The 25,883-nt window shown below is 41.4% G+C and overlaps 1 protein-coding gene and 1 long non-coding RNA gene across 2 annotated transcripts in view; one reads left to right on the forward strand and one right to left on the reverse strand.

The window, feature by feature from the left end:
* Window positions 1–25,883, reverse strand: part of eri3 (ERI1 exoribonuclease family member 3) — a 298,681-nt gene that overhangs the window by 259,510 nt on the left and 13,288 nt on the right. Inside the window, exons 2-3 of the mRNA XM_033028710.1 lie at window positions 12,051–12,312; window positions 1,344–1,460 (exon numbers count right to left, since the gene is read on the reverse strand). Of these exons, the coding sequence (XP_032884601.1) occupies window positions 1,344–1,460; window positions 12,051–12,305 (372 nt within the window). The 5' untranslated portion in view covers window positions 12,306–12,312. The remainder of the gene's footprint in view (window positions 1–1,343; window positions 1,461–12,050; window positions 12,313–25,883) is intronic.
* On the forward strand, window positions 410–25,255 carry LOC116977864. Its single transcript, XR_004413316.1, has 4 exons — window positions 410–530; window positions 6,006–6,012; window positions 10,322–10,324; window positions 25,245–25,255. It is a non-coding gene; the product is annotated as an uncharacterized LOC116977864 (long non-coding RNA).

The raw sequence follows: 25,883 nt of genomic DNA on the forward strand, positions 1-25,883 counted from the left end.
TGTAGTTCCCAGGTCGCCTGCGAGACCCGGGACTGGCTGTACCGCCCAGGTCGCCTGCAAGGCCCGAGATTAGCGGCAGTTCCCAGGTTGCCTGCCCTGGGACTGGCTGTAGCGTCCAGGTCACCTGCGAGTCCCGGGACTAGCTGCAGTTCCCAGGTCGCCTGCGAGCCCCAGGACTAGCTGCAGTTCCCAGGTTGCCAGCGAGCCCCGGGTCTAGCTGCAGTTCCCTGGTCGCCTGCGAGCCCCAGGACTAGCTGCAGTTCCCAGGTCGCCTGCGAGCCCCAGGACTAGCTGCAGTTCCCAGGTTGCCAGCGAGCCCCTGGTCTAGCTGCAGTTTCGCTGTACGGTCCCGGCGGCCTATCGCAGCCACCCGAGTGAGTTGCATGATCCCCGACCCCCTCCTTCTCAACGCTCCTGCACTCCCCGCAACTGTAACCCTGGCAGCCCAGCCATGCTGACCCAGGCCAGACTCTCCACACGCTGTGGAAGGAACTCTCTTCCCCCAGCGGTGCTGCCCTTTTACAGCCGCTGTACTGAGGGATAGACAAATCTATCTTTCTTGGCTAACAATCTAACCTTCAGCCTCCAAATCGCAGGTAAATTTTCGGGCAAAATTTTAGGGTAAAAACTAGTGTCTTCATTGCCGGGAAATACTATATATATAGGCACAAATTTCACAGCTATTGCCAAAAATAGAAAATAAAACTTGCAAAGTTTACTGTATTCTTTATAAGTTAACTACTAAAAAGTCAAATTTTTTAAAAAGTTAAAAATTCCAATGATTGCTGGACACAGCAACTTAATGTATATCCAGTAAACTCCTTTAGAGGGTGTTGCATCAATTCTCAGACTAACCTTACTAATTATTTATCAATTTAACACCAGTCTCCAGAGGGCCAAAATTCCATTGATTCACACATATCAACTGATCAAACAGCCAATCTAAAGGTCCTGCAATGTGAATTAAACATTTTATTCCAAAGGGTTACCGCAGCAATTAACACATTGTGACCAGAGATCACTAAACCATCATTTAAGATCATTTAGATTATCTCAGCAAACACCCCAACATATGTGGTGCTCACAGGCTCTTTCTCACTGTTCAACGTTCATTTGGAATATTTCATATAAATGTGTAATATGATTGACCTCCTCAATCCCAAATTAAATTAGAAAAAAATCAACATCTATTAATCAACTGAATGTTAGCCACAAAATGCAATATTTGACAATGTAAGGCTAAATGTATAAGAACATTAAGCTTTAGAATATCTTCAAAATATATTTTACACTAATTTAGATAAAATTCATAAGGTAAAAACACCTGGTTATTTTATCCATACCTCTGTGCAAAATGGTGTCAGCATTGGATGTACAACTGGTTGAACATACGTATGAAAAATAGATTCAATCTCCATGGTCCTGCCATGTAACTTTAGGATTGGGAATTCAATAATTTCCTGGAGTAGAAGAGAAAAGAAATGATAAACCATCAGATAAATTTCTTTGCTCACAGACGATCATATAAAGAATTAGATATTTATTAGATTCATGTATTTAGATCTTGGCAATTATTGTTATGAAATCAAATTTAGTTTCTCTACATTCTTTAGACTATCTGAGAAGTACTAACTTAAGGCAAGGCTGTGGACTTGCTGGGACTTGAGCAGTGCACAGAAATGTAAATATATTCAAGAGTTGGAACCCAAAGGATCTTATACAAGATTAAAAAAGAAATATAGACAATAACGGAACATAAGATAGACAAATCTCATAGACTTGTTGGTTTGCACCAAGGATAGAAAATATATGGGTGAGGGAACTGATGGTGCATCAATCATAACTTCCCAAATCACGGCCGATTCTAGAATTGTGCTTTAGGGAGAGATAGGAGAAACCAGGAAACCACAAATATGAGTTGAGCATTAGTTATGTGGGTGGTATTAAAATATATTATCAGGAAAAGAACAAACATTTGGACAAATATCAACTGATTAAAGTGAATCAATATGATTTTGTGAAGGTTGTGTTATGTTTGATTAATCTCACCCTTTTTTGTGGAGATTACTAATACGCTGCATTAGCAGGCACATTTCGATGTTGACATCTCAAAATGCATTTGATAAAGTTTCACATCAAGAGTCATTAGCAAATATGAAAAGCTATGTTTTGGAGGTTGCCAAATGAGAGATTAGACACAGAAATCTACTGGGTGCTGAAAACACTCCCAAAGACAGAATTGGTGATCTAAACATTTGATTGTCTTGGGCTCAGCAGACAATTGCAGGGGAGAAAATAGTGACTGGGGAAGGCTTGGATGTAGGAATTGAAAGTGTGGGGCAGCAGTTGGGGTTAGGTGAGGGGGAAAAAGAGCAACTATCTGAAAGAAGACCAAATGAAGGAAAAGTAAAAATGGGTGTCAGTGCCCTTTAATATCTTCAAAGAATATTCATGTATTTTCTTTCTGCCTTTCCTTTCATATGGGAGCCAATCATTTATTTGCTGAAGGATGCAGGGCAGTGGATGTGGTTTAAAGATTGTATCTTCAAGTGGCTGGTTATGGAAGCTGATGGCCTCTGGGCCTCCAGTCAAACTCTTCTCAGCTCCACAATATTATTTCCTTGCACTTCCCATTCCAATGGTGTATCTTGTATCCATTTACTTATTTACCGGGGTACTTTCTTATTTTTCCTCATTGCACACACATTCTCTGCCATGATTTGTGCAGTTTTTCCCAGTTGCCTTTTAATTAATCCATGATGTAAAATAGTGTTGTACATTATGGATTTTTTTTTCCAGCTGGAATGAAGGGAACAAAAAATTGATCTAAATGTGCAATTTTTGATCTTTGCAAATGATATTTAATAAAATTATACGTGGTTTATGCTGAAAGTCATGAGCTGTGCATGAATAAGGTGCTCTCCCACATCCCAGTCACTGTTTTCATATGTAAAAATACACAAAGGTAATTTGTATTAATAACTGCCATGATGCAAAGCATCTCCAAAAATGAAGGTATCTGTGAACAGCTGCCTGCAGCTCATAGACCCTGTCAAGAGGCAGGGGCCCATGCTGTCATGGTGAGATCTCTTTACAACCAATGACCCACCTCCCATAGTAAACATGTGGAAGGTATGTCTGGATATCACAGCTGAAATTAAGGTCTTTTTAATATACATTTTGAATTTAAATTGTTCGATGGTACTTATAAATGGAACAATGTTTACCTCCTTTACTCATAACTATACGAGGTCAATTATAATGGACCAAAGAAAACCAATTGAACATCCAGCCTTTGTGGTCTCTGTGACTTAGCTTTTTCCTGGCACACACAAATGAGCCAACAGGAAAGCTCAACTAGTCTGACCTTCATGTTCCATGGGTCGACAGCAAAATATATTCCAACCAATGAACAAATAAGCAATTGACAAATTATGATGAATAGGAAATAACAGCAGAACCAACAATATTCAAGCTATCTGAAAATTGTTATTTACAAGGATACACACAAAAAAAGAAAGGAACGTGAGAATAGATACAAAGTGCTGGAGCAACTCAGCAGGTCAGGCAGCATCTTTGGAGAAAATAATAGGTGATGTTTCAGGTCAGAACCCTTCTTCTGATAGTCCACTACAAAGGAACATGAGATGTCTAGCCTAAGCAAATTGACATGAAAATAATTAAAAACTATGTTTAATATGATTCATGGAATGCTATTCTTTTCCCTCAAACAGTGACCATCAGGATGCTTTCATCCCAACTCATTGCTAAGATGTACAAGTACTGTGCAAATACAGATTAGTTTGTTACTCGAGAACAATGGTCAGAAATAAAGTATTAACAAACAGGTTATATCTGCAAAGTAAATACATTGGATTAATTAAGAAAATGTAATCTAATTGAGTTTCAATGATCTAAGTTATGAAAAAATTAATATACTGAAAATAAGATGGACAATTATTCTTCATAAAATAACACATTTCAAAGTTACCATACTGTGGTGTTGTCATTTCATATTTAACGAAAGGTGGGAATTTGCCTTTTCATTTGGGTTAGCTGCCCATTCAACTCACTGTTTCGGAGACATAGGAGACTGCAGACTTCAAAAAAGAAAAATCAGTGTGCTGTGACATTTAAAAAAATGCATTTACACCTACCTGTTAGAGCTAGCAGGACTAAGTGTACTTGGATAGCAATAATGTTGCGAGCAGATTTACAATCTCAACATTTTTTAAACACTAATAACTCTTTTATTTTTCATTGATGGGAAAATTCCACAACACCTGATGAGCGGAGGGGGACTAAGTAAGATGGCCAAAAATCACAGCCGTACGTGGTAGCGTTTTTTCTAAAATCCATATAAAGTGCAAACAGGAAGTGGTCAAGATTAGACTTTTAATTATATAGAAGGCAAGGCAACTTTAATTAGGCAAGGCTACTTTAATTAGGCAACACAGCTTTAGCATTTCGAAAACCAAAGGCAACACAGCTTTAGCATTTCGAAAACCAAAAGCAACACAGCTTTAGCATTTCGAAAACCAAAGGCAACACAGCTTTAGCATTTCGAAAACCAAAAGCAACACAGCTTTAGCATTTCGAAAACCAAAGGCAACACAGCTTTAGCATTTCCAAACTATATTTTCAAACCACATTAAGGGCACTGACAGGTCAGTAAAACCAGTCACAGTATAGTAGACAAAGTGTTCAAGAAGGAACTGCAGATGCTGGAAAATCGAAGGTACACAAAAATGCTGGAGAAACTCAGCGGGTGCAGCAGCATCTATGGAGCGAAGGAGATAGGTAACGTTTCGGGCCGAAACCCTTCTTCAGACTGATAGGGGGTGGCGGGGAGTAGGAAGGAAAAAGGGAGGAGGAGGAGCCCGAGGGCTGGGGGATGGGAGGAGACAGCTCGAGAGCTAAGGAAGGGGAGAAGACATCAAGGGCTAACAAAATTGGGAGAATTCAATGTTCATGCCCGCCGGATGCAGGCTCCCCAAGCGGAATATGAGGTGCTGTTCCTCCAATTTCCGGTGTTGCTCACTCTGGCAATGGAGGAGACCCAGGACAGAGAGGTCGGATTGGGAATGGGAGGGGGAGTTGAAGTGCTGAGCCACCGGGAGGTCCTAGTGCCAGTCTGCCCAGCCTTGCTAACCTCAGTGGCTGTTCCACTGAGTCTTCCCCATCCCTCTCTAACTATGTGACCCCTGCTCTTCCCCACCCACATTACAGCCCTCTCAACCCCCCATCCCCTGACCACCCACCACCCCCCCACCACCCCACCACCACACATCACCTCGTCCCCAGTCCACCCACCTGCCTCCCTCCGGCCCCAACCCCCATCCCTGCCGAGTGTTCACCATCCCCCCCGACCTCCCCCTCTCCCACACCGAATGGTCTGTCCTCAGCAGAGGATTTACCTTTGTCCCCCTCCGTCCCCACCTCAATGAGTTCCGCGCCCACCACGACTTGGAGCTCTTCTACCGTCGCCTCCGCCTCACAGCGCACTTCCACGGGAAGGAGTCCTCGCCCCCCATTGATGACCCCTTTTCCCGTCTCCAATGCACCCCCTCCTCATGGAACCCCCCTCGTGACCTCCCGGCTTCGGAACTCTTTATCCAAAACTGCCGTCGCGACATCAACCGCCTCAACTTCTCCACTCCCCTGTCTCACTGCAATCTCTCCCCCCCTGAACGCACTGCCATCGAATCACTCCGCAACAACCCAGATTGGGTTATCAAACCAGCCGACAAGGGAGGTGCCATGGTAGTCTGGCGCGTCGATCTCTACAAAGCTGAGGCCACGCGCCAACTCTCAGACACCTCCTCCTACTTACCCCTGGACCATGACCCCACTGACAAGCACCAGGCCACCATCTCCAGCACCATCACCGGCTTCATCAACTCCCACGCCCTGCCCGACCGAGCCTCCAACCTCATTGTTCCCCAGCCCCGCACGGCCCGTTTTTACCTTCTCCCCAAAATCCACAAACCTGACTGTCCCGGTAGACCCATTGTCTCTGCCTGTTCGTGCCCCACCGAACTCATCTCCACATATCTTGACTCCATACTATCGCCCTTGGTCAAATCCCTTCCTACCTATGTTCAAGACACCTCAGACACTCTCCGCCGCCTCTGCGCATTCCATTCTCTAGGCCCTCACCCCCTCATCTTCACCATGGATGTCCAGTCACTCTACACCTCCATCCCCCACCAGGATGGCCTCAAAGCCCTCCTGTTCTTCCTCGACCAGAGGAGCAACCTATACCCAGCCACTAACACTCTCCTCCGCCTAGCGGAGCTGGTCCTTACCCTCAATAACTTCACGTTTAACTCCTCCCATTTCTTCCAAACACAAGGCGTAGCTATGGGCTCACGCATGGGCCCCAGCTACGCCTGCCTCTTTGTCGGGTACGTCGAACAATCCTTGTTCAATACGTACCAGGGCCCCATCCCCGACCTCTACCTCCGTTACATCGACGACTGCTTTGGGGTCACCTCCTGCACCCACACACAACTGACTGACTTCATCCACTTCACCACCAACTTCCATCCGGCACTGAAATACACCTGGACTATTTCCGACACTTCCCTACCATTCCTTGACCTCACTATCTCCATCGCAGGTGATAGACTCCTGACCGACATCCACTACAAACCCACTGACTCCCATGGCTATCTGGACTACACTTCTTCCCACCCTGCCTCCTGTAAGGACTCCATCCCTTACTCCCAATTCCTCCGCCTAATCCGCATCTGCTCCCAGGATGAGGCGTTCCACACCAGGACATCTGAAATGTCCTAATTCTTCAGGGAACGGGGATTCCCCTCCTCCACCATAGATGAGGCTCGCACCAGGGTCTCTTCCATACCCCGCTACACTGCTCTCTCTCCCCATCCCCGCACTCGCAACAAGGGCAGAGTCCCCCTAGTCCTCACCTTTCACCCCACCAGCCGTCACATACAACAGATAATCCTACGTCATTTTCGCCACCTCCAACGTGACCCTACCACTCGCCACATCTTCCCATCTCCCCCAATGTCTGCCTTCCGCAAAGACCGCTCCCTCCGCAACTCCCTTGTCAATTCTTCCTTTCCCTCCCATACCACCCCCTCCCCGGGCACTTTCCGTTGTAACCGCAAGAAATGCAACACCTGTCCCTTTACCTCCCCCCTCGACTCCATTCAAGGACCCAAGCAGTCGTTCCAGGTGCGACAGAGGTTCACCTGTATCTCCTCCAACCTCATCTACTGCATCCGCTGCTCTAGATGTCAGCTGATCTACATCGATGAGACTAAGCGGAGGTTGGGCGATCGTTTCGCCGAACACCTCCGCTCGGTCCGCAAGAACCTACCTGACCTCCCAGTGGCTCAGCACTTCAACTCCCCCTCCCATTCCCAATCCGACCTCTCTGTCCTGGGTCTCCTCCATTGCCAGAGTGAGCAACACCGGAAATTGGAGGAACAGCACCTCATATTCCGCTTGGGGAGCCTGCATCCGGCGGGCATGAACATTGAATTCTCCCAATTTTGTTAGCCCTTGATGTCTCCTCCCCTTCCTTAGCCCTCGAGCTGTCTCCTCCCATCCCCCAGCCCTCGGGCTCCTCCTCCTCCCTTTTTCCTTCCTACTCCCCGCCACCCCCTATCAGTCTGAAGAAGGGTTTCGGCCCGAAACGTTACCTATCTCCTTCGCTCCATAGATGCTGCTGCACCCCCTGAGTTTCTCCAGCATTTTTGTGTACCTACAGTTTAGTAGACATGTGTTCAGTGTTATTCACAGCTCAGACTGAGAGACGTGACCCACTCACTCCCCCATCTTGCAGAGACTGACTGAGGCACTCAACACTTCTGGGTTTTATCGGCCCTCCGGAAGGGGCGTGGCCTTCAGGAGAGAGAATCTCAACATTTTTTAAACACTAATAACTATTTTATTTTTCATCGATGGGAAAAATCCTCTTGTCCTGTGCAGCAGAGTAAGATGGCCAAAAATCACAGCCATAAGTGGAAGCGTTTTTTCTAAAATCAATATACAGAACAGGAAGCGGTCAAGATCAAACTTTTAGTAATGTCGTTAATAGACCGTGGGACCCGTTGGGGGGGGGGGGCGTGTGGCGTCTGCGTTCACCCAGGGGGGAGGGGGGGTGAGGGGGCCGATAAGAGATCCCCCTCAATCGCCCCCCCCCCCCCCCCCCGCTGCCTTGTGCCCAAACACCAGGATCGTGGGACCAAAATGCAACCATAACTTGATGAGCAGCCCCTTCACATATTGGTAGAGGGGCAGCAACCTCGTTACCGTTGGCAACGTCCCATTGTGATGTCATTATGGCCGTCGGCAGCCAGCGTGGGAGCCCATTGTGATTGGTGCACTGTGAGAGGCATTGTGACATAATCACTGTGAAAAGGCTGTCTGCGATAAGGCAGTTTTGGCTTTTTATAAAATTTCAATGATTAATAACTTTGGAAATATAGGTGGAAATGCGACGGGAATATGTTTATCTCCACCAGGGGGGAAATGTGAGTAGGGTGAGTGAAAATGGGAAGGCTGTGGCCTAGCGTTTGGAAGAAGATAGGAGTTAGCCAGATTGGCACACACACACACACAAGACGAACATTTTTAGTTATATATAGAGATAAGCTGAGAGCCAAATGTGAAGAGTGAATGAATCCCCCATTTAGGAAGCCAAAGCTCTACTGCTGGGCACAGTGGGCAGTCCAGCAACAAAGCAGTTAAATGTAACAACATGCAGCTTTTGGCAAATGTCAGATACTAATTCTCATCCATACGTACGGATACCCAAGACCTGTCAGCTAGCAGCTCCTTTCAGAACCACCAGTTAGAATGATTTGGACTAACATACTGTGAATTACTTTCAGCCCAGATGAGTAATTTGTGGCTCTTCAGCTAATCACAGAACCTCAATGGAACACCACTAATGTATATTTCTTGAACAATGACTTGAGCAATCACACATGCATATTTACAACTTGCCATTCACATTCTGCTGTATACATTTCTTACAGAATTCAGGGCAGATCACTGGCAAAGATATGCTTGGGAGAGAATGGGGGTGGAGGTGGATTACAGATATAAAGCAGTATCTTGTGATTTAATGTGTGGGACATGTTTGATGGATCAGTTGGTCTTTCCTGACAATTGGTTTGAAATATTTAGAAAACTATCTGATTTTGAACTAGATATAATATTGAGTAATCTCTTTACCATGAAAAAAGCTAGATTGTTTTGAATGAAAGGGTACACAAATTCTGATCAGGAGATGGTTTAGTTGGGATGGACAATAACTGTTTGCCTTGGCAGTGACGACAACATCACAAAAAATAAATAATAGAAATCATGAACCATATCTAATAAGCATTGTTATTAATGTTTCAGTAGGAAATTTTACCATCTTGAAACACATACCAATTTGTGAAAATAATAAGTCTGAAATTTATAATTTTTGTGGAGTTGTTGTGTATATTTTTATCTTCCACTTGCTTGTCATGTTACAATGTCTGGATTCATTGCATTATTATATTATACCTTATTATTCAGAGTAATTCAAGGCTGATGAGCCTACTCACAAACTTAAGGAAGAAAAGGTGTCTTGAAAAGCTCTCAAACATGATCTGGCAGAGATTTTAAATATAATAGTTAATACCACCTAAACTTTAAAGTAAAATCCTTTCTAAGAAATGGTACCTCAACATCTTATTGTAACAAATTGATGGACAAATAAAACGTTGTACAGGAACTTGTCTTTAAATATACATTTCAGTTTTTGATTTACACTATAGGCTTCTCTAAATAATTTATGGCATGATAAATTTATTGCATAATGGAAGCTAACTGCAAATAAGAATTGCCAAATAATTAGATTTTAGTGCAATGCTTACAAATTATCCACTGATTTGTCCAGACTTGTTTGTCAGCTGTTGTGCTTTAGGTAATCTTTGACATTTTGGTGTTTGTGTTTTAATTGCTGATTTACACTTTGACAACCGAGTCTTGATGCCTGGTGTCCAGGCCGTGATGTCTAAGGGGATTCAAGACAATTAGAAGTGAAATCCACAACTTAGAAATAATGTTTATTCAGTTATTTTTAAGATTTCAGTTAAGAGAGCAATATGGAATTAATTCTCCATATTTTCAAAATAGCTGGAGGATTAAATTTATTGGACATTTTGTGATATACAATGTAATTCATGAATAACACATATGGAAAGAACATTTGTGTACCATAAGAATTACTGTTATCATTTTTAATTTCATTCTGAAAATAATCATAGATTCGCAAAAAAATTGGGGCAGAAAAGTAGATATTCAGTCAGTGTGTATGCCTGCCCACAAATTCAGCTCATGGCTGAATTCCAAATTTGCTTTGAACATGATTTTAATTCTACATCTGATAAATAATAATTATTAGAAATTATTTGTGATTATGAGCTTTCCCCTTCAGCATTTAATGAAATGTAATATCTCATTTTTGAATATTTCAGTCAAATTCCTTTAGAAATATTGAACAAATAGAAACTGATTGTTTGAATACCTTGTACAGAAAAAACCCTGATCAATTCCTCTCATGGACAGGAATCGAAAATATTTTGGAACCAACATTGACTTTTAACTATTACTAGCTCAATCCATTTATGCACCAATATGAATATATTGCTGTAATAGTTTTAAGTAAACTATTTACAGATAAATAAGTAGCTTTAAAAAATAACCAAATTAAGATTCACTCTCTAGGTTGATGAAAAGCATTGTTGCAAGGTGCCAACACCTGTGGAATTTTACCCCTGAAACCGTGTCTTTATGGGAGAAAATCTTCATGTGTTCAGTGTTATTAAGCTGTCCAACTAGGATAAATGTCAAGTCTTCTGTGCGGCCTGTAGAAATATAGCTTACATTAATTGACAAGGTTGATCAGATATTTCAATAGGCTTAAATGTTTTCCAATCAGGAAGAAAAAGGTAAAAATCGCACATGAAATAGACAGAAACTACAGATGCTGGAATATAAATGGAAAAACCTAAAATGCGAGAAATAGTCAGCAGGCAAGACTGAATCTGGGAAGAGATACAGCGTCACCCATATCTCCCATTCACCATAATTATCCAATTGATAAACATTTTTTACCAGAGAAAAGTCACCAGCCATGACATGGTAGACATGTCTGGAATGGAAGAACACTATATTTATTAAAATAAATTGCACTATTAGGGTCTTCCATTGTAAATTCTATTAACAATTCTTGATTGTTTTTAATGAGCATCCATTTGCTTAAACACTTAAATAAATTTTATTTTGTTGATCTGAATGATTCAGATTAGAAAACACCCCCTCTCTTGCATATCCTGTCATTAATAGATCAAACCACATTCTCATTTCCCCAATGGTTATCCAATATTCCATTTGACACTGCAGAAATTATCCAAGATGGAAAAACTCCAGAAAACAACTGCAGTGTTCATCCCATGCCACTAGATGTCACTATTGCAATTAGTAAATATTAAAATGATATATTTACAAAGCCAGCCAAGGACATCTGAAGACAGACATAAAATACTGGAGTAACTCAGCGGGTCAGGCAGAATCTCTGGAAAGAAGGAATGTGTGACGCGAAGAAGAGTTTCGACCTGAAACATCACCTATTCCTTCTCTCCAGAGATGCCGCCTGTCCCGCTGAGTTACTCTGGCAGGTCTGAAGAAGGGTCTCAACCTGAAAAGTCACCCATTCCTTCTCTCCAGAGATGCTGCCTGTCTTCGGTATAAACCAGCAACTGCAGTTACTTCCGACACACGAAGGACATCTGAAAGTGGATCATGTCATAATTATCAGATCATGTCTCTCACAAAACACAAAGCTGTGTACCTCCAGCTTGGAAATGGGAAGCTTAATGATGTTGTGAGCTTAGAATCTTGAATCAACAGCATGTCTTTCCACAAGTTTATTATTATATGGTTGACACAAGCACTATTGTACATGGTTAATGTTAACATTGGGGATTAATTCCAAGGAATGGAAAAACAGAAAATGTCTGAGACAAATGTACCTGTGGGTGTATCAGTTGTTTTTCGCATGTCGCTTCAAAGTCCAAAACCAAAAAATTGTGGTAGGTTTGAGGATGAAATGAAGATTTGGATGAAGCCATGTTGTTAACAACCCACAAAGGTGGCGATGGAATGTTTGAGAATTGCCTGTTGGCCACCGATTCTGCACTTGGTCTCCCAAAAGATCTTCCCGATCCAGAACCTTTGTATAAAATACAAACGTAGCCACTTCTCATCCAATGGGCAAGCTTCACCATTGGGTTTCTGTAACAAGAAAAATAATTGAAATTCAAAACATGAGGAAAGCATAAAAATCTGTGAGACTACTTATGTTCTGAAAACTGTATAACAAACAAAAAATTGTCCTTTCAACTGGGGATGAATTATTATGTATTGTAGTTTCACAGAAATTTGAAAGAAGAAACCAACAACTGAGTCTTGGTCCTCTCTGCCCTCCCAACTTCAGCCTCCACCACCCAACAGACATACACCTATTTCTTCATTGATTCCAAGCTTAGAAAACCATTCCAAAATCATATAAACATGTAATCATTTGTTTTGTAACAGCAATTTTCACTTTGAACGGCAACACTCTGCAAGTGTACAGGCAGTAGTTTGCAGTACAAAATATAAAACTCATGGCATTTAGGTTGCGTGGAGTTCTGAATTTTACACATACACCAATTGACCAAAGAAAAATTGGGAATCTCGCAAGCATGGAAAGCGAGTGTGGTAACTTCTTGAGCTTAATCAATGCAAGCTAACTGCCAAAAATAATGATACCAGGAACATCAAGTATTTACAGAGCCTTGAGCAACAAACAATTTGCTGGAGGAACTCAGCGGGTTGAGCAGCATCTATGGGGAAGTGGGGGGTGGGTATGGTCAATGTTTTGGGTTGAAAATCTGCATCTGGACCCTGCATTAAGAGAATCAATTTATTTAATATAAGAGCAAGTGTAACTATTGCAAAGATAATGGTTTTTTTAAGTGATTTCCAACATGGAAACACCTGTATGGATGCACAGTAGGAGTATGCTGAATATTTTACTCCTAAGCTTTTCTTATGCTCAGCAGACAAAGCTCTAGATTCATCCTTGCAATAATACTATATTAGTCAAGCATAAAAGTAGCATTTAGCAAATGCTAGGATCAGTTCATGTGGATTGGAGGGAAGCTAATGTTATCCCACTTTTTAGAAAGGCAGGAGAGAGCAAACAGGGAATTATAGATCAGTTAGCCTGACATCGGTGGTGGGGAAGATGGTGGAGTCAATTATAAAAGATGAAATAGTGGCACATTTGGATAGCAGTAGCAGGATCGATCTGAGTCAGCATGGATTTACAAAGGGGAAATCATGCTTGACTAATCTTCTGCAATTATTTGAGGATGTAACCAGGAAATGGACAAGGGAGAGTCAGTGGATGTAGTGTACCTGGACTTTCAAAAAGCCTTTGATAAGGTCCCACATAGGAGATTAGTGGGCAAAATTGGAGCACATGGTATTGGGGGTAGGGTACTGACATGGATAGAAAATTGGTTGGCAGACAGGAAATAGAGTAGGGATTAACAAGTCCCTTTCAGAATAGCAGGCAGTGACTAGTGGGGTACCACAAGGCTTGGTGCTAGTACCGCAGCTATTTACAATATTAATTAATGATTTAGATGAAGGGATTAAAAGTAACATTAGCAAATTTGCAGATGACACAAAGCAGAGTGGCAGTGTGAACTGTGAGAAGGATGCTATGAGGATGCAGGGTGACTTGGACAGGTTGGGTGAGTGGGCAGATGCATGGCAGATGCAGTGTAATGTGGATAAATGTGGGTTTATCCACTTTGGTAGCAAAAACAGGAAGGCAATTATCTGATTGGTGTCAAGTTGGGAAAAGGGGAAGTACAACAAGATCTGGGGGTCCTTGTTCATCAGTCACTGAAAGTAAGCATGCAGGTACAGCAGGCAGTGAAGAAAGCTAATGGCATGTTGGCCCTCATAACATGCGGAGTTGAGTATAGGAGCAAAGAAGTCCTTCTGCAGTTGTACAGGGCCCTAGTGAGGCCACACCTGGAGTATTGTGTGCCGTTTTGGTCTCCAAATTTGAGGAAGGACATTCTTGCTATTGAGGGAGTGCAGCATAGGTTCACGAGGTTAATTCCCGGGATGGCGGGACCGTCATATGTTAATAGAATGGAGCGACTGTGCTTGTATACTCTGGAATTTAAAAGGATCAGAGGGGATCTTATTGAAACATATAAGATTATTAAGGGATTGGACACGCTAGAGGCAGGAAATATGTTCCCAATGTTGGAAGAGTCCAGAACCAGGGACCACAGTTTAAGAATAATGGGTAGGCCATTTAGAATGGAGATGAGGAAAAACATTTTAACCCAGAGAGTTGTGAATCTGTGGAATTCTCTGCCCCAGAAGGCAATGGAGGCCAATTATCTGGATGTGTTCAAGAGAATAAGATAGAGCTCTTAAAGATAGTGGAGTCAAGGGATACGGGGAGAAGGCAGGAACGGGGTACTGATTGCGGATGATCAGCCATGATCACAGTGAATGGCGGTGCTAGCTCAAAGGGCTGCATCGCCTACTCCTGCACCTACTGTCTATTGTCTAATTGAAGCCTTCTATGCACAGTAATGTTAACAACACATCTTTATGGGTGCTTTACTGTTAAAGATAATATAAATTTAAAGTTTTGCTGTGGCTGTTATTAGATGTGGAACATTAAGAATGGGTGCAAAGGAACATACAAAGCTTGAGGATTGAAAATTAATTCTGAGTGAGAGTAAGGGGGGAAAAAAAGGAAATAAATCAAATAACAAGGCATATATCTAAAAAGGGACATATCCCAGGGAGAGGTTCAATGGATCAAAATGGAAAAGATGGTGGTGGATAAGAGGAAGTAGAGAATAAGAACAAATATCAGTGGACTTACTATTGAACTTCATTATGGATGTACAAAAAAGAAAGCTGTGGAGAGATTTAAAGGCAAGGCTGAGAATCTTGAATTCAATTATCTGGAGAATAAGGTCTTAGTGGAGTTAGGCAAGAATGAGATGGCAGTGATAGAAACTTCCTCTCAGATGATAACACAGACTATATCTATTCTCCGAATCATACAGATATCTGGGATAGGGGGAGGCGTAACTGGTCATTAGCGAGGAGTGTATATGTTAGATTAGCAACTCAATGATGAAGATCTCAATGACAGCATTAATGTAGGTGGGGCAGGGAAAGGCTGGACTCAGATTGGGTAGACTCAGATTTTAAAAAACTGATTTTTTTAAATCTATTAAAAAAAAATCTTTTAGATTATATACAAGAAAGAAAACTGAATTCAGAGTGAAATATCAATCCACCTCTAAGCTTAGTGTGAGTTTGTTGTGGTTTAATGGAATTGCATCTCAAAGCATAGCTTTCCCTGCATTTAAGCTGGAGAAAGCTTCAGTCCATTCAGTTCTTAATATCGGATAGGCAGCTTGGACGGAAAAGAATACTAATAGTTCTGCGATTGCCCAAGAGGAAGCGAAATGGAGCTGTATGTTGTCACCATAGTTGTGAAGACTTATCAATTTTCTTAATTTTGCCAGTATTTAAATAATGAAAGAAACAGGATCTTGTGAAGGAAACAGAATATATGTAAGAGCCTATGATAGCGAATGGATAGACATGAGGGAAAAAAACATGGATACAGATTTTATTATCTAAAATATAACAGCTAGAAATTAAATGATGATGATATAGTGCAAAGAGTTTGGTCTGAATATGCACTAAAATGGGGAATCCAGCTACATAAAATAAATGTAAATAGCTGTTCCACCTGCCAAAAAGTTGATGTTTTGTAATTAATTTGTAAGCATATGCGGCAGATTATATTTTGCACTTGCTGTACACTTACATGCAGAGCAAATAATAAAAATTATGTATTTTCTGTTTTAATTACACTAAATTTAAATCTACTAAAATATAAGCTGTATACAGAACCTCTCGGAAAACTTAGTAAATTCTTTAAAAAGGCTCATACATTAACTTAATTATGCCCATTTACATTTCTTAATCACTTATTTCATTGGGGGGGGAAAGCACAGGTTCCTTCAGTATTTGAATGGCAAACCTAGAATTGAAATACCCTGAAATCTATTTACAGTTGATTGCAAATATATCTAGTTTGCAGCACTGATTGTGGAATTACTACAGTAATAGACCAACTGTGTGACACATTAGTTTTAATATTTATTTAATGTAAAAGACAGAAATTGATAAATTTTGGTAATTATTTATTGATTTATTGGCACACAAGATCAGATAAATGTGAAGGTGCTACAATAAACTATATATTATATTTTGCTGACAAAATTCAAATTAGTTGAAAAAAATCATTATTGACAGAACATAATATCTTCTTGTGCCAATGTTTTCTCTTCCAAGCAGAAAGTGTAAAGGAATTCTCAGCTTATCATTCTAAAAACCTTTAACATATAATATCCTCAACCATAGATGTGGTACCTCAAGGAAAAATATAGGTCAATGAATAGGCAAGGAGAGAATTAAGGTGGAAACATGTGAAGTCATTCACTTTGTAGAACAAATAAAAACACACAATATTTCAAGTTGGTAAACGTTTCAATATTGTTGGTGTCCAGGAAGATCTGGTGTCCTTGTGCAAAGTTTACGTGGTCGTACAACTACCAAACTATAAGGCAAACAGCATATTCACTATAACAACAATGGAATACGAGTACAAGAGTAGAGGCATCTTCCTCTAATTCGGTTGAGCCCAGGTATCTCTAAAGCCCCTGTCCCATTTAGGCGATTTTTTTCAGCGACTAGGCTGTCGCCACATGGTCGCGTGGTGACGCCAGTATGGTCGTGAGTAGTCTCCTCAAGTCGCCTAAAGAGTCGTAATGTTTTTCTGGTCGCCGCTGGATTTTGAAATGTACAAAACATTTTGGCGACTGTGGGCTTGACGTAGCTTGTCTTCTTCTGTCATAGATGCTGTCGTAGTTGGTACGCTAGTTGTCCCCGGGTGCCGACTTCGGTGAATTCCATTAGCGATTACCTACGTCAACTGGCGACTGAATTGTCTTCAGTTGTCGCTGTCATAGCTTGTTGCGGGTGGAGGTAGGTTGACTTTGGTTGTCGTAAGTTGTTACCTGTGTGGTCATAGGTTGTCGTGGGTGTGGTCGTAGGTGGATATCCTAATAGGTCGCCGGTTGTCGGTAGCTTGACGTCGACTAGGTGGTAGGTTGTCGTAGCTTGTCGTAGATGGGGGCCTGCTAAGATTTTGACAGTTGCCGGCAGTCGCCAAAAAAAATCGCCTATGTGAGACAGGCCCTTAATGCAGTGTACAAGTCTGATCTACCCAAGAATATACTTGTGATGGAGGGAATGCTGCAAGCATTCATCAGATTGATTCCTGGGATAGAGATTAGTTGCATGAGGAGAAATTAAGCAACTGCCATATTTCTCTTGCTTTTAGAAGAATGAGAGGTTCTCTTTATGAAATATACAAAGTTCTTATGAAACATCAGCATCTTGGTGTCATGGGGATCTTGGTACCTCCGGCTGAGATGTCTAGAAAATGGGGGTCACAATGTCAAAAAACAAAAGCAATCAGCCAGTCAGGATTGATGGGAGAATTAATTTCTTCATCCAGTGAGGAGTGAATCAGTGTGATTCTCAAAAAAAGATATTCAAAAATAAAAGAGATCAATAGACATAGATCAAGAAAATCAAGTTATATAGGATGAACACAGTAAAGTGCCACTGAAGTAGATCAGCCATGATATTATTTTCTTACATTTATGTTGCCAATTAGATTAGAGTTCAAATGTGAAACCTTTATCAAATGCAGAAACAAAGGAGCAAAATACCAAGTTTCCTGTTCAAACAAAATTGCAATACTGAACAAAAGACTCAACACAAATTAAAGTGTTGTACTAAAAAATTGAGCTGGTACGTTGACAGAAGCAAAAGGAAGATGGAGGAGGGAACAGGTAAAAGTGAATAAAGAACCTCTATGAACCTATATCAAATTATTTTTGTCATACTGATAATTGCAGACAGCTGAATGGAATATTATTGTGGAGCTGAAGTGTTCATTCACCTTTGGGCCTAATAAACAAATTGTCAGATTACGATAACAAAATGATAACACAATTAATATATTTTGATAAAATCATTTAGTTTTAAAGAAAAAAATACTTTTCATATCCTGTAACTTAGAATGACCACAGTCAGAAAGAGAACCAAACTCAGCACATCTTTTGTAGGGATTCCGCATGATAATCCCGCTAAACCCCCAAAAGGAGTGAACTTCAGCTTTGTGCAACTATTCTCTGACCAAAGTGAAAAAAGTTGAAACCTTTGCATAGTACTAAGGGTCAAAAAGGCTAATGTGACACTTGAAGGAAAGCCATCAGTTTGAGTTAAAGGAACGGGAGGGGGTGGGGTGGTAAAGTGCATCACCTTGAACTGAGCTGCAGACATGGTGAAAAGAGAAAAGTGCCAGGTTAAATTGGGGTCAGAATGTAAGAAGTTAATCAGTTTGAATGGGGTTGGGGACAAAGAGTGTCAAGATGAACTGAGTGGGAATTTTGTATTGAAGGAGAAAGTGCTCGAGGGAACGGAGAGAGAGAAAATCCCAGTATGAATTAGACAAGCTGGGAAATAAGTCAATTTTCAGATGCAGTCTGCCCAATTTATGTTGGAAAACTGAGGAATAAACCAGAAAAGGAAAGAGTGCACTAATTTTGCCCACAAAGGAGGATATTTTTAGCTAAACCGCCAAATTCACAATGGCTTCAATTTCAATGTTCGGTAACAAACAGCAGCCCGTGCGTTGGTACTGGGTCACAAGTAACAACGGAATGCTGAAAAAGTCACAAAACCACAAATACATTCTGGGTATTTTTGTGGGGAACCAATGACCCTTTTTGCCTTACAATAATATCGTAATACACTTTTAGCCGCTCAGGAGCCATTGCCACCAAAATATCTCTCAAGTTACTGGGCTCTGTTTCAGTTTTCAGCAACTTAATAGTTCTGTGCAAATTAGGTGGAAATTTGAAAATGGTTCTGAACACTGCCCCATTGGGCAAATAATGAAATTATTATGCCCATTTTCAACCTACTGCAAAAAGATATCCAGGAAAAATCAATAATCTGAATATCCTGATGTTGATATGAGCAAATACTCAGAAGGTAGAAAATCAGATCTGAAAATGGAGTTATGGGATGGCTAAACAAAGATTGGAAAATTGTGTTAAAAAAAATAATTTATGCTCACTTGTACACACCCAAATACAAGTAGTACAATAAAGGTAGCAAATGAAAGCATTGATAAATGTACTGAGATGTATTGCTTTAGCTAATACAGAAATGTGGCTTAAAGGGGACGGAAATAGGAGCTTAATGTTTCTGCATACTGATTTCATACAAGATGGGACAAAAGCAGTAGCAATGTTGGCTCAAGGAACAATCACAGCTATGACAAAGAATGGCCTTCAATCTAAAATGTTGTATGTATCGATTCCACAGATGCTGCCCTGACTTGCTGAATACTTACAACATAATCTATTTTTGTTTGACAAAGAATATGTTGGAATGATCATCAAATGAGACCATGAGTTCAACTCAAGAACAAAAAGGGAGCATCTCACAGTCGAGAGTATACATTACATCTTCCAAAAGTTGGAGTAACGCAGTGGTACAGCTAGTGAAGCTGCTGCCTCAGTTCCAGAGAGCTGGCTTCTATCCTGACCTCCATGTGCGTTTAGAGTTTGCAAGTTCTCTGTAACTGCATGCGTTTCCTCTGGGTGTTCGATTTTTTTCTTATCCCAAAAATGTACGGGCTGCTAGATTAATCAGCCACTGTAAATCGGCCTTGACCATTGTACTCAATGGGTTGACGTACAATTAGTGTGAAAATGCTTACTTGATGGTTGGCGCGGACAATGAATAGGGTGGACTATTTCCGTGTTGTAACTCTCTAGGATCTTATCTAAGGGAAATTCATGGCCAGAAATTTTGAAGTCCCAAAACTCTAGGGTAGTAATGAAAATGAATTTTAATTACTTAATCATTAACTGGGTAAAACAGCTTAAAAGGTATAAGGGTAGAGAATTCCTTAATTACATTTAGAGATTGTTGTGTTTAAGCCGGATGTCTGGGAAGGGAGAAGGATTTAGGTTCGAGGAAAAAGGAAAAGAAACGGTAGTTGAAAAGAGTATCAGCGAGTGCGGTAGATGTGATGTTATCCAGTCAGTCTTAACATAGTTATGAGAAAGAACAAAGATAAAAACAGGAACAAACATTTTAAAGTGGCATAAGATCAATTTTACTTGACTGAAAAGTGATTTGGCAAAAACTACCAACCTGGTAGTTGTAAATCACTCAAAGCAAATGGGAAGCATTCAAGTTGGTGATTTGAAGTGTTCAGAGCAAGTGTGGGCATTCAAAAAAACATGGCAGGGCTGTCACTGTTTAAGGTCACAGAATGACATGGTCCTTACAAGATGGAGTGTGGCAAAGTAAGGAAAGTTGAAGTCACATACCAAGAATTAAACACTGCAAAAAGCCTAGGAGAATATAGGAGGATGGTGCCAGGACTAGAGAGGGTGAGCCAGAGGGATAGGTTGGGTAGGCTGGGTCTCTATTCAATGGAGCGCAGGAGGATGAGGGAAGATCTTATAGAAGTATACAAAATCATGAGATCGGGTAGATACATAGTCTTTTGCCCAGAGTAGGAATCAAGGACCAAGGTCATAGGTTCAAAGTGAAGTGGAAAAGATTTAATAGGAATCCGAGGGGTAACTTTTTCACACAAAGAGTGGTGGGTGTATGGAACAAGAGGTAGTTGAGATGAATCTATCCCATCGTTTAAGAAACAGTTAGACAGGTACATGAACAGGACAGGTTTGGAGGGATATGGACCAAGCGCAGGCAAATGGGACTAATGTAGCTAGGACATTGTTGGCCGGTGTGGTTGAGTTGGGCCGAAGGGCCTGTTTCCACACTGTATCACTCTATGACTAATACAAGAACTGTTGGGATGAAATTAAAAGAGAAATGAGAAAAGCAAGAGCATGAAAGAATGATCGGTAAAATCAATTGAATCAAGAAAATTCAAATTATATTGTATACACATAAAGTGCAAAGGGTTAACTACAAATGTGTCCGTGACTAAACTGTTAACAAATATGTGAAGGCACAGGATGTAGGCAAACTCCCAATTTTGTTTTATATTTATCTTTGCAAAATAGGGGATGATGCCCCTGTTGTGGTATTTGAAGTATGTGAAACATTGGGTGAGAGAAGCAAACTAAAAGAAGAGGGGTTTAAAGGGCCTGTCCCACTCGGGCGACCTAATTGGCGAGTTTAGAAGAGTTTGAAAAAATGACATGTTGAAGAACTCCTTCGACTATGTAGAAGACCTCCTTCGACTATGTTGAAGACCAGCTTCGACTAGCTACGACTAACTTCGGGAAAATTGGACACCGAATAGTGGAGAGTGAAGACAACCTCCTTCGATCTCCTTCGACCTCCCTTCGACTATGATGACGACTATCTACGACTACCTTCAACTACCTTTGATTACCTACGACTAACATGCCGACCTACTACAACTAAACTTACGAGTGAAAAAAGTATTGATTTTTTCCATGGCGACCTTTTTTTACTCGCGGACATTTTTTAACATAAAAAAAAAAACGCCGCGACCTAACTGAGGCCTCGAGTACGCGGAGACCACTCTCGAGCATGAAGGAGTGTTACGAAGACCTCCTGCAACCTCGTGTCGACCAAGAGTCGAGGGCAAACTCACCAGAACTCGCGGATTAGGTCGCCCAAGTGGGACAGGCCCTTAAACACTTTTGATGGCTGCGATCTACTTCACTTTACCAATGTTTCCTTACATTTTGCTCAGGAAACTTTAATGGGGTCATCGAAGAACAAAAATCTACAGGACAGGCAAGATCTGTGGTGAGAGAAATAGAGTTAATGTTTTATGCCAATCATCCTTTGTCAGAACTAGGAAATGTTAGGAAATTAGTATATTTTAACTTGCAAAGAAGGGAAGTAGTGAAGAGAACAAAAAGTTATGCTTGTGAGAAGAGGGAGACTAAGAGAAAATGGATCTCAGAGATTAGCATTGGCTCACAAAGGATGGGAAATACTTGTAAATTGCAGCTCGTTTGTCATGTTACATAGTCATACAGTGTGGAAACAGGCCCTCCGGCCCAACTTGCCCACACTGGCCAACATGTCCCAGCTACACTAGTCCCATCTGCCTGTGTTTGGTCCATATTCCTCCAAACCTGTCCTATCCATGTACCTGTTCAAAAGGGAACTGCAGATGCTGGAATATCGAAGGTACACAAAATTGCTGGGGAAACTCAGCGGGTGCAGCAGCATCTATGGAGCAAAGGAAATAGGCGACATTTCGGGCCGGGTCTGAAGAAGGGTTTCGGCCCGAAACGTCGCCTATTTCCTTCGCTCCATAGATGCTGCTGAACCCGCTGAGTTTCCCCAGCAATTTTGTGTATCTATCCATGTACCTGTTTGTTTCTTAAATAGACATAGAAACATAGAAATTAGGTGCAGGAGTATGCCATTCGGCCCTTCGAGCCTGCACCGCCATTCAATATGATTATGGCTGATCATCCAACATAATATCCTGTACCTGCTTTCTCTCCATACCCCCTGATCCCTTTAGCCACAAGGGCCACATCTAACTCCTTCTTAAATATAGCTAATGAACTAGCCTCAACTACCTTCTGTGGCAGAGAATTCCAAAGATTCACCACTCTGTGAAAAATGTTTTTCTCATCTCGGTCCTAAAAGATTTCCCCCTTATCCTTAAACTGTGACCCCTTATCCTTAAATGTTGGGATAGTCTGTGCCTCAACTACCTCCATACAGCTTGTTCCATACACCCACCATCATTTATGTGAAAACGGTACCCCAAAGATTCCTATTAAATCCTTTCCTCTTCACTTAAACCTATGTCCTCTGGTCCTCAATTCACCTACTCTGGGCAAGAAGCTCTGTGCATCTACCCGATCTATTCCTCTCATGATTGTATACACCTCTATAAGATCACCTCTCATCCTCCTGCGCTCCAGGGAATAGAGCCCCAGCCTACTCAACCTCTACCTATAGCTCAGACCCTCTGGTCCTGGCAACATCCTCGTAAATCTTCTCTGTGCCCTTTCCAGCTTGAAAGTTGCTGCTGTTGCATGAATAGGTGTCATAAGAATGTAAAGATCAGTCCACCTGGGTGATCCAGAGTCTGTTATTAGAATTCTCCACCATATTCCCATCCTGAACTTTCTGGACTCTTATAAGCTTCCAATGAAATCAAATATAAACTCAGGAGATTGGGAAATAATGCACTGACATGGATTGCAAATGCTTTATTGGACAGAAAACAAAGAGTACGAATAAATGGTTTATTTTCAGGGTGGCAGATTGTCTAGTGCGGATACTGCCTGGAGTGGAGTGTGGGCCCTATCTATTAATGTACTATATCAATTATTAGTCTGAGTTGTTAAAATGCCATATCTCCAAGCTTGTTGACAATAAACTTGTTTGGATTCTAAGTCCAGCAAGGAGTAAAAAAGATTTAAGGAAATATGGACAAGCTGAAAGGGTGAGTGACTAGAACATGATGTGGCAAACATGTTAAGTCATCCACTTTGGTACATGCAACAGAAAAGCTGGATATGTATTTGTTGAGATAAAGGATGATTGTGCACGTTACTAAAAATCAACGTGCAGGTGTTTCAAGTATTTTGTAGGGAAATTGGTATGTTGCCCTTTAATACAAGAGCTTTGCTTGCAAATGGAACAATTGACAATAATTGCAGGAGTAGGCCATTCAGCCCTTCGAGCCAGCACTGCCATTCAATGTGATCATGGCTGATCATCCCCAATCAGTACCCCGTTCCTGCCTTCTCCCCATATCCCCTGACTCCGCTATCTTTAAGAGCCCTCTCTTGAAAGTATCCAGAGAACCGGCCTCCACCGCCCTCTGAGGCAGAGAATTCCACAGACTCACAACTCTCTGTGTGAAAAAGTGTTTCCTCATATCCATTCTAAATGGCTTACCCCTTATTTTTAAACTGTGGCCCCTGGTTCTGGACTCCCCCAATATCGGGAACATGTTTCCTGCCTCTAGCGTATCCAAACCCGTAATAATCTTATGTTTCAATAGGATTCCCTCTCATCCCTCTAAACTCGAGTATACAAGCCCAGCCGCTCCATTCTCAGACAACAACGTATTATTGCAATTGTATAGGGCCTTGGTGAAACTCTATCCTGGGAACAATCTGTATTTTTGGTCTCCTCACCCAAGGTAGGATGTACACATCATAGAGGAAGTGCAGTGAAGATTCACTGGACAGGTTCCAAGGATGGCAAGTCAGCTCTACAAATTGAGATGGAGTAGATTAAGATTGTACACCTACAGGTTTAGGAGATAGAGAGGAGATTTCATTGAAACTGACAAAATAATTAAAGGGCTTGACAAGCCAGAAGCAGGACTGGGTTTCTCCTGACTGTGGAGTCTTGATCCAGAAGGCACCGTTTGACAATAAGGGCAACTGTTTGTCTGAAATGAGATTTTTTTTTTTACATAGGCAGTGATAAACCTTTGGAATTCTCTTTCCCTCTGGAGGCTCAGTCACTAGGATCATTCAGAACAGAGAGAGGTTGTTTCTGGGCATTGAGAGAATCATGGCAGATGTGGACAGTGCTGGAAAAAGAATGGAGGTAAAAGATCAGCCTTGGCAGATGGAGTATAAACACAAATGCTGGAGTAACTCAGCAGGTCAGGCAGCATCTCTGGAGAAAATGGATAGGTGATGTTTCGGGTCTGGACATTCTTCAGATAGAGGATGAGGCTCATCTTAGCAGATGGAGGACTAGGCTTAAAGTGTCATATGGCCCACTGTTGCAATTATGATCATAATTTTCATCTTGCATCCTGGCATATCACAACATTTGCAACACCATTAATTCAACAATTTTAGACAATTGGCCTTTCCAGTTTGTGTCAAAACAGACCAGTTCTGATATAATATCAACCCCTAACATTAACTGAGTTTTACTCTCTCCAAAGATGCTACTTGATCTGCTGGACTTTTCCAGCATTCTTTATTCCACTTTCTCATCATCTACCGTGTCATGTCCAGCACAGTTCCAGCATTTCCTCCCCTGTCCCCTGATTGCCTTCTTATAAGTTTACCTAGTTTAAAATTGCTTTCCTTTGTACTTTGCAGTGGTAAGTGAAACCACTACAGTGCAATTATTGGTGCAATGAATTCAAAGTGCGTCAAGAGTTATTTTCTCATTGCAAAATGTCTTATGTATCCATCTAACCATCCTACAAGCGACACTGGATGGCTGATTTGGGAAATAAAAATGTCACATTGATGCAATTGGACATCTAAGTGCCAAGTATGGGCAATACAGACAGCGTTTTCAATGTTTAACATTGCTTAACCTGGCAATGGTTAATGCTGACAGAAGTAATTTAATTCCAATAGAGATAGTTTCCCTGTGATCAGCACAAGAGGAAAGACTTCAAATATTCTTTAATGGTGAATGGAAGTTAATTGAGTACATGTCACACTCCTTTGGTCACTAGGGGTTATAGAGAATCTGCACTTCCAACACAAACACAAACAAAATTGGTTAATTAAAATTTGGAGCTGGATTTCAGTCCAGGTTGTCCCCAATTCACAGATCAAATATACATATTATTTGCTTTCTTACCTCAGAAATGCATAAGCAAAGTTCTAAGGTATGTTAAGGCATAAACGTAAAAGTAA

Source organism: Amblyraja radiata, chromosome 10 (assembly GCF_010909765.2).
Source record: "Amblyraja radiata isolate CabotCenter1 chromosome 10, sAmbRad1.1.pri, whole genome shotgun sequence".
NCBI lineage: Eukaryota > Metazoa > Chordata > Chondrichthyes > Rajiformes > Rajidae > Amblyraja > Amblyraja radiata.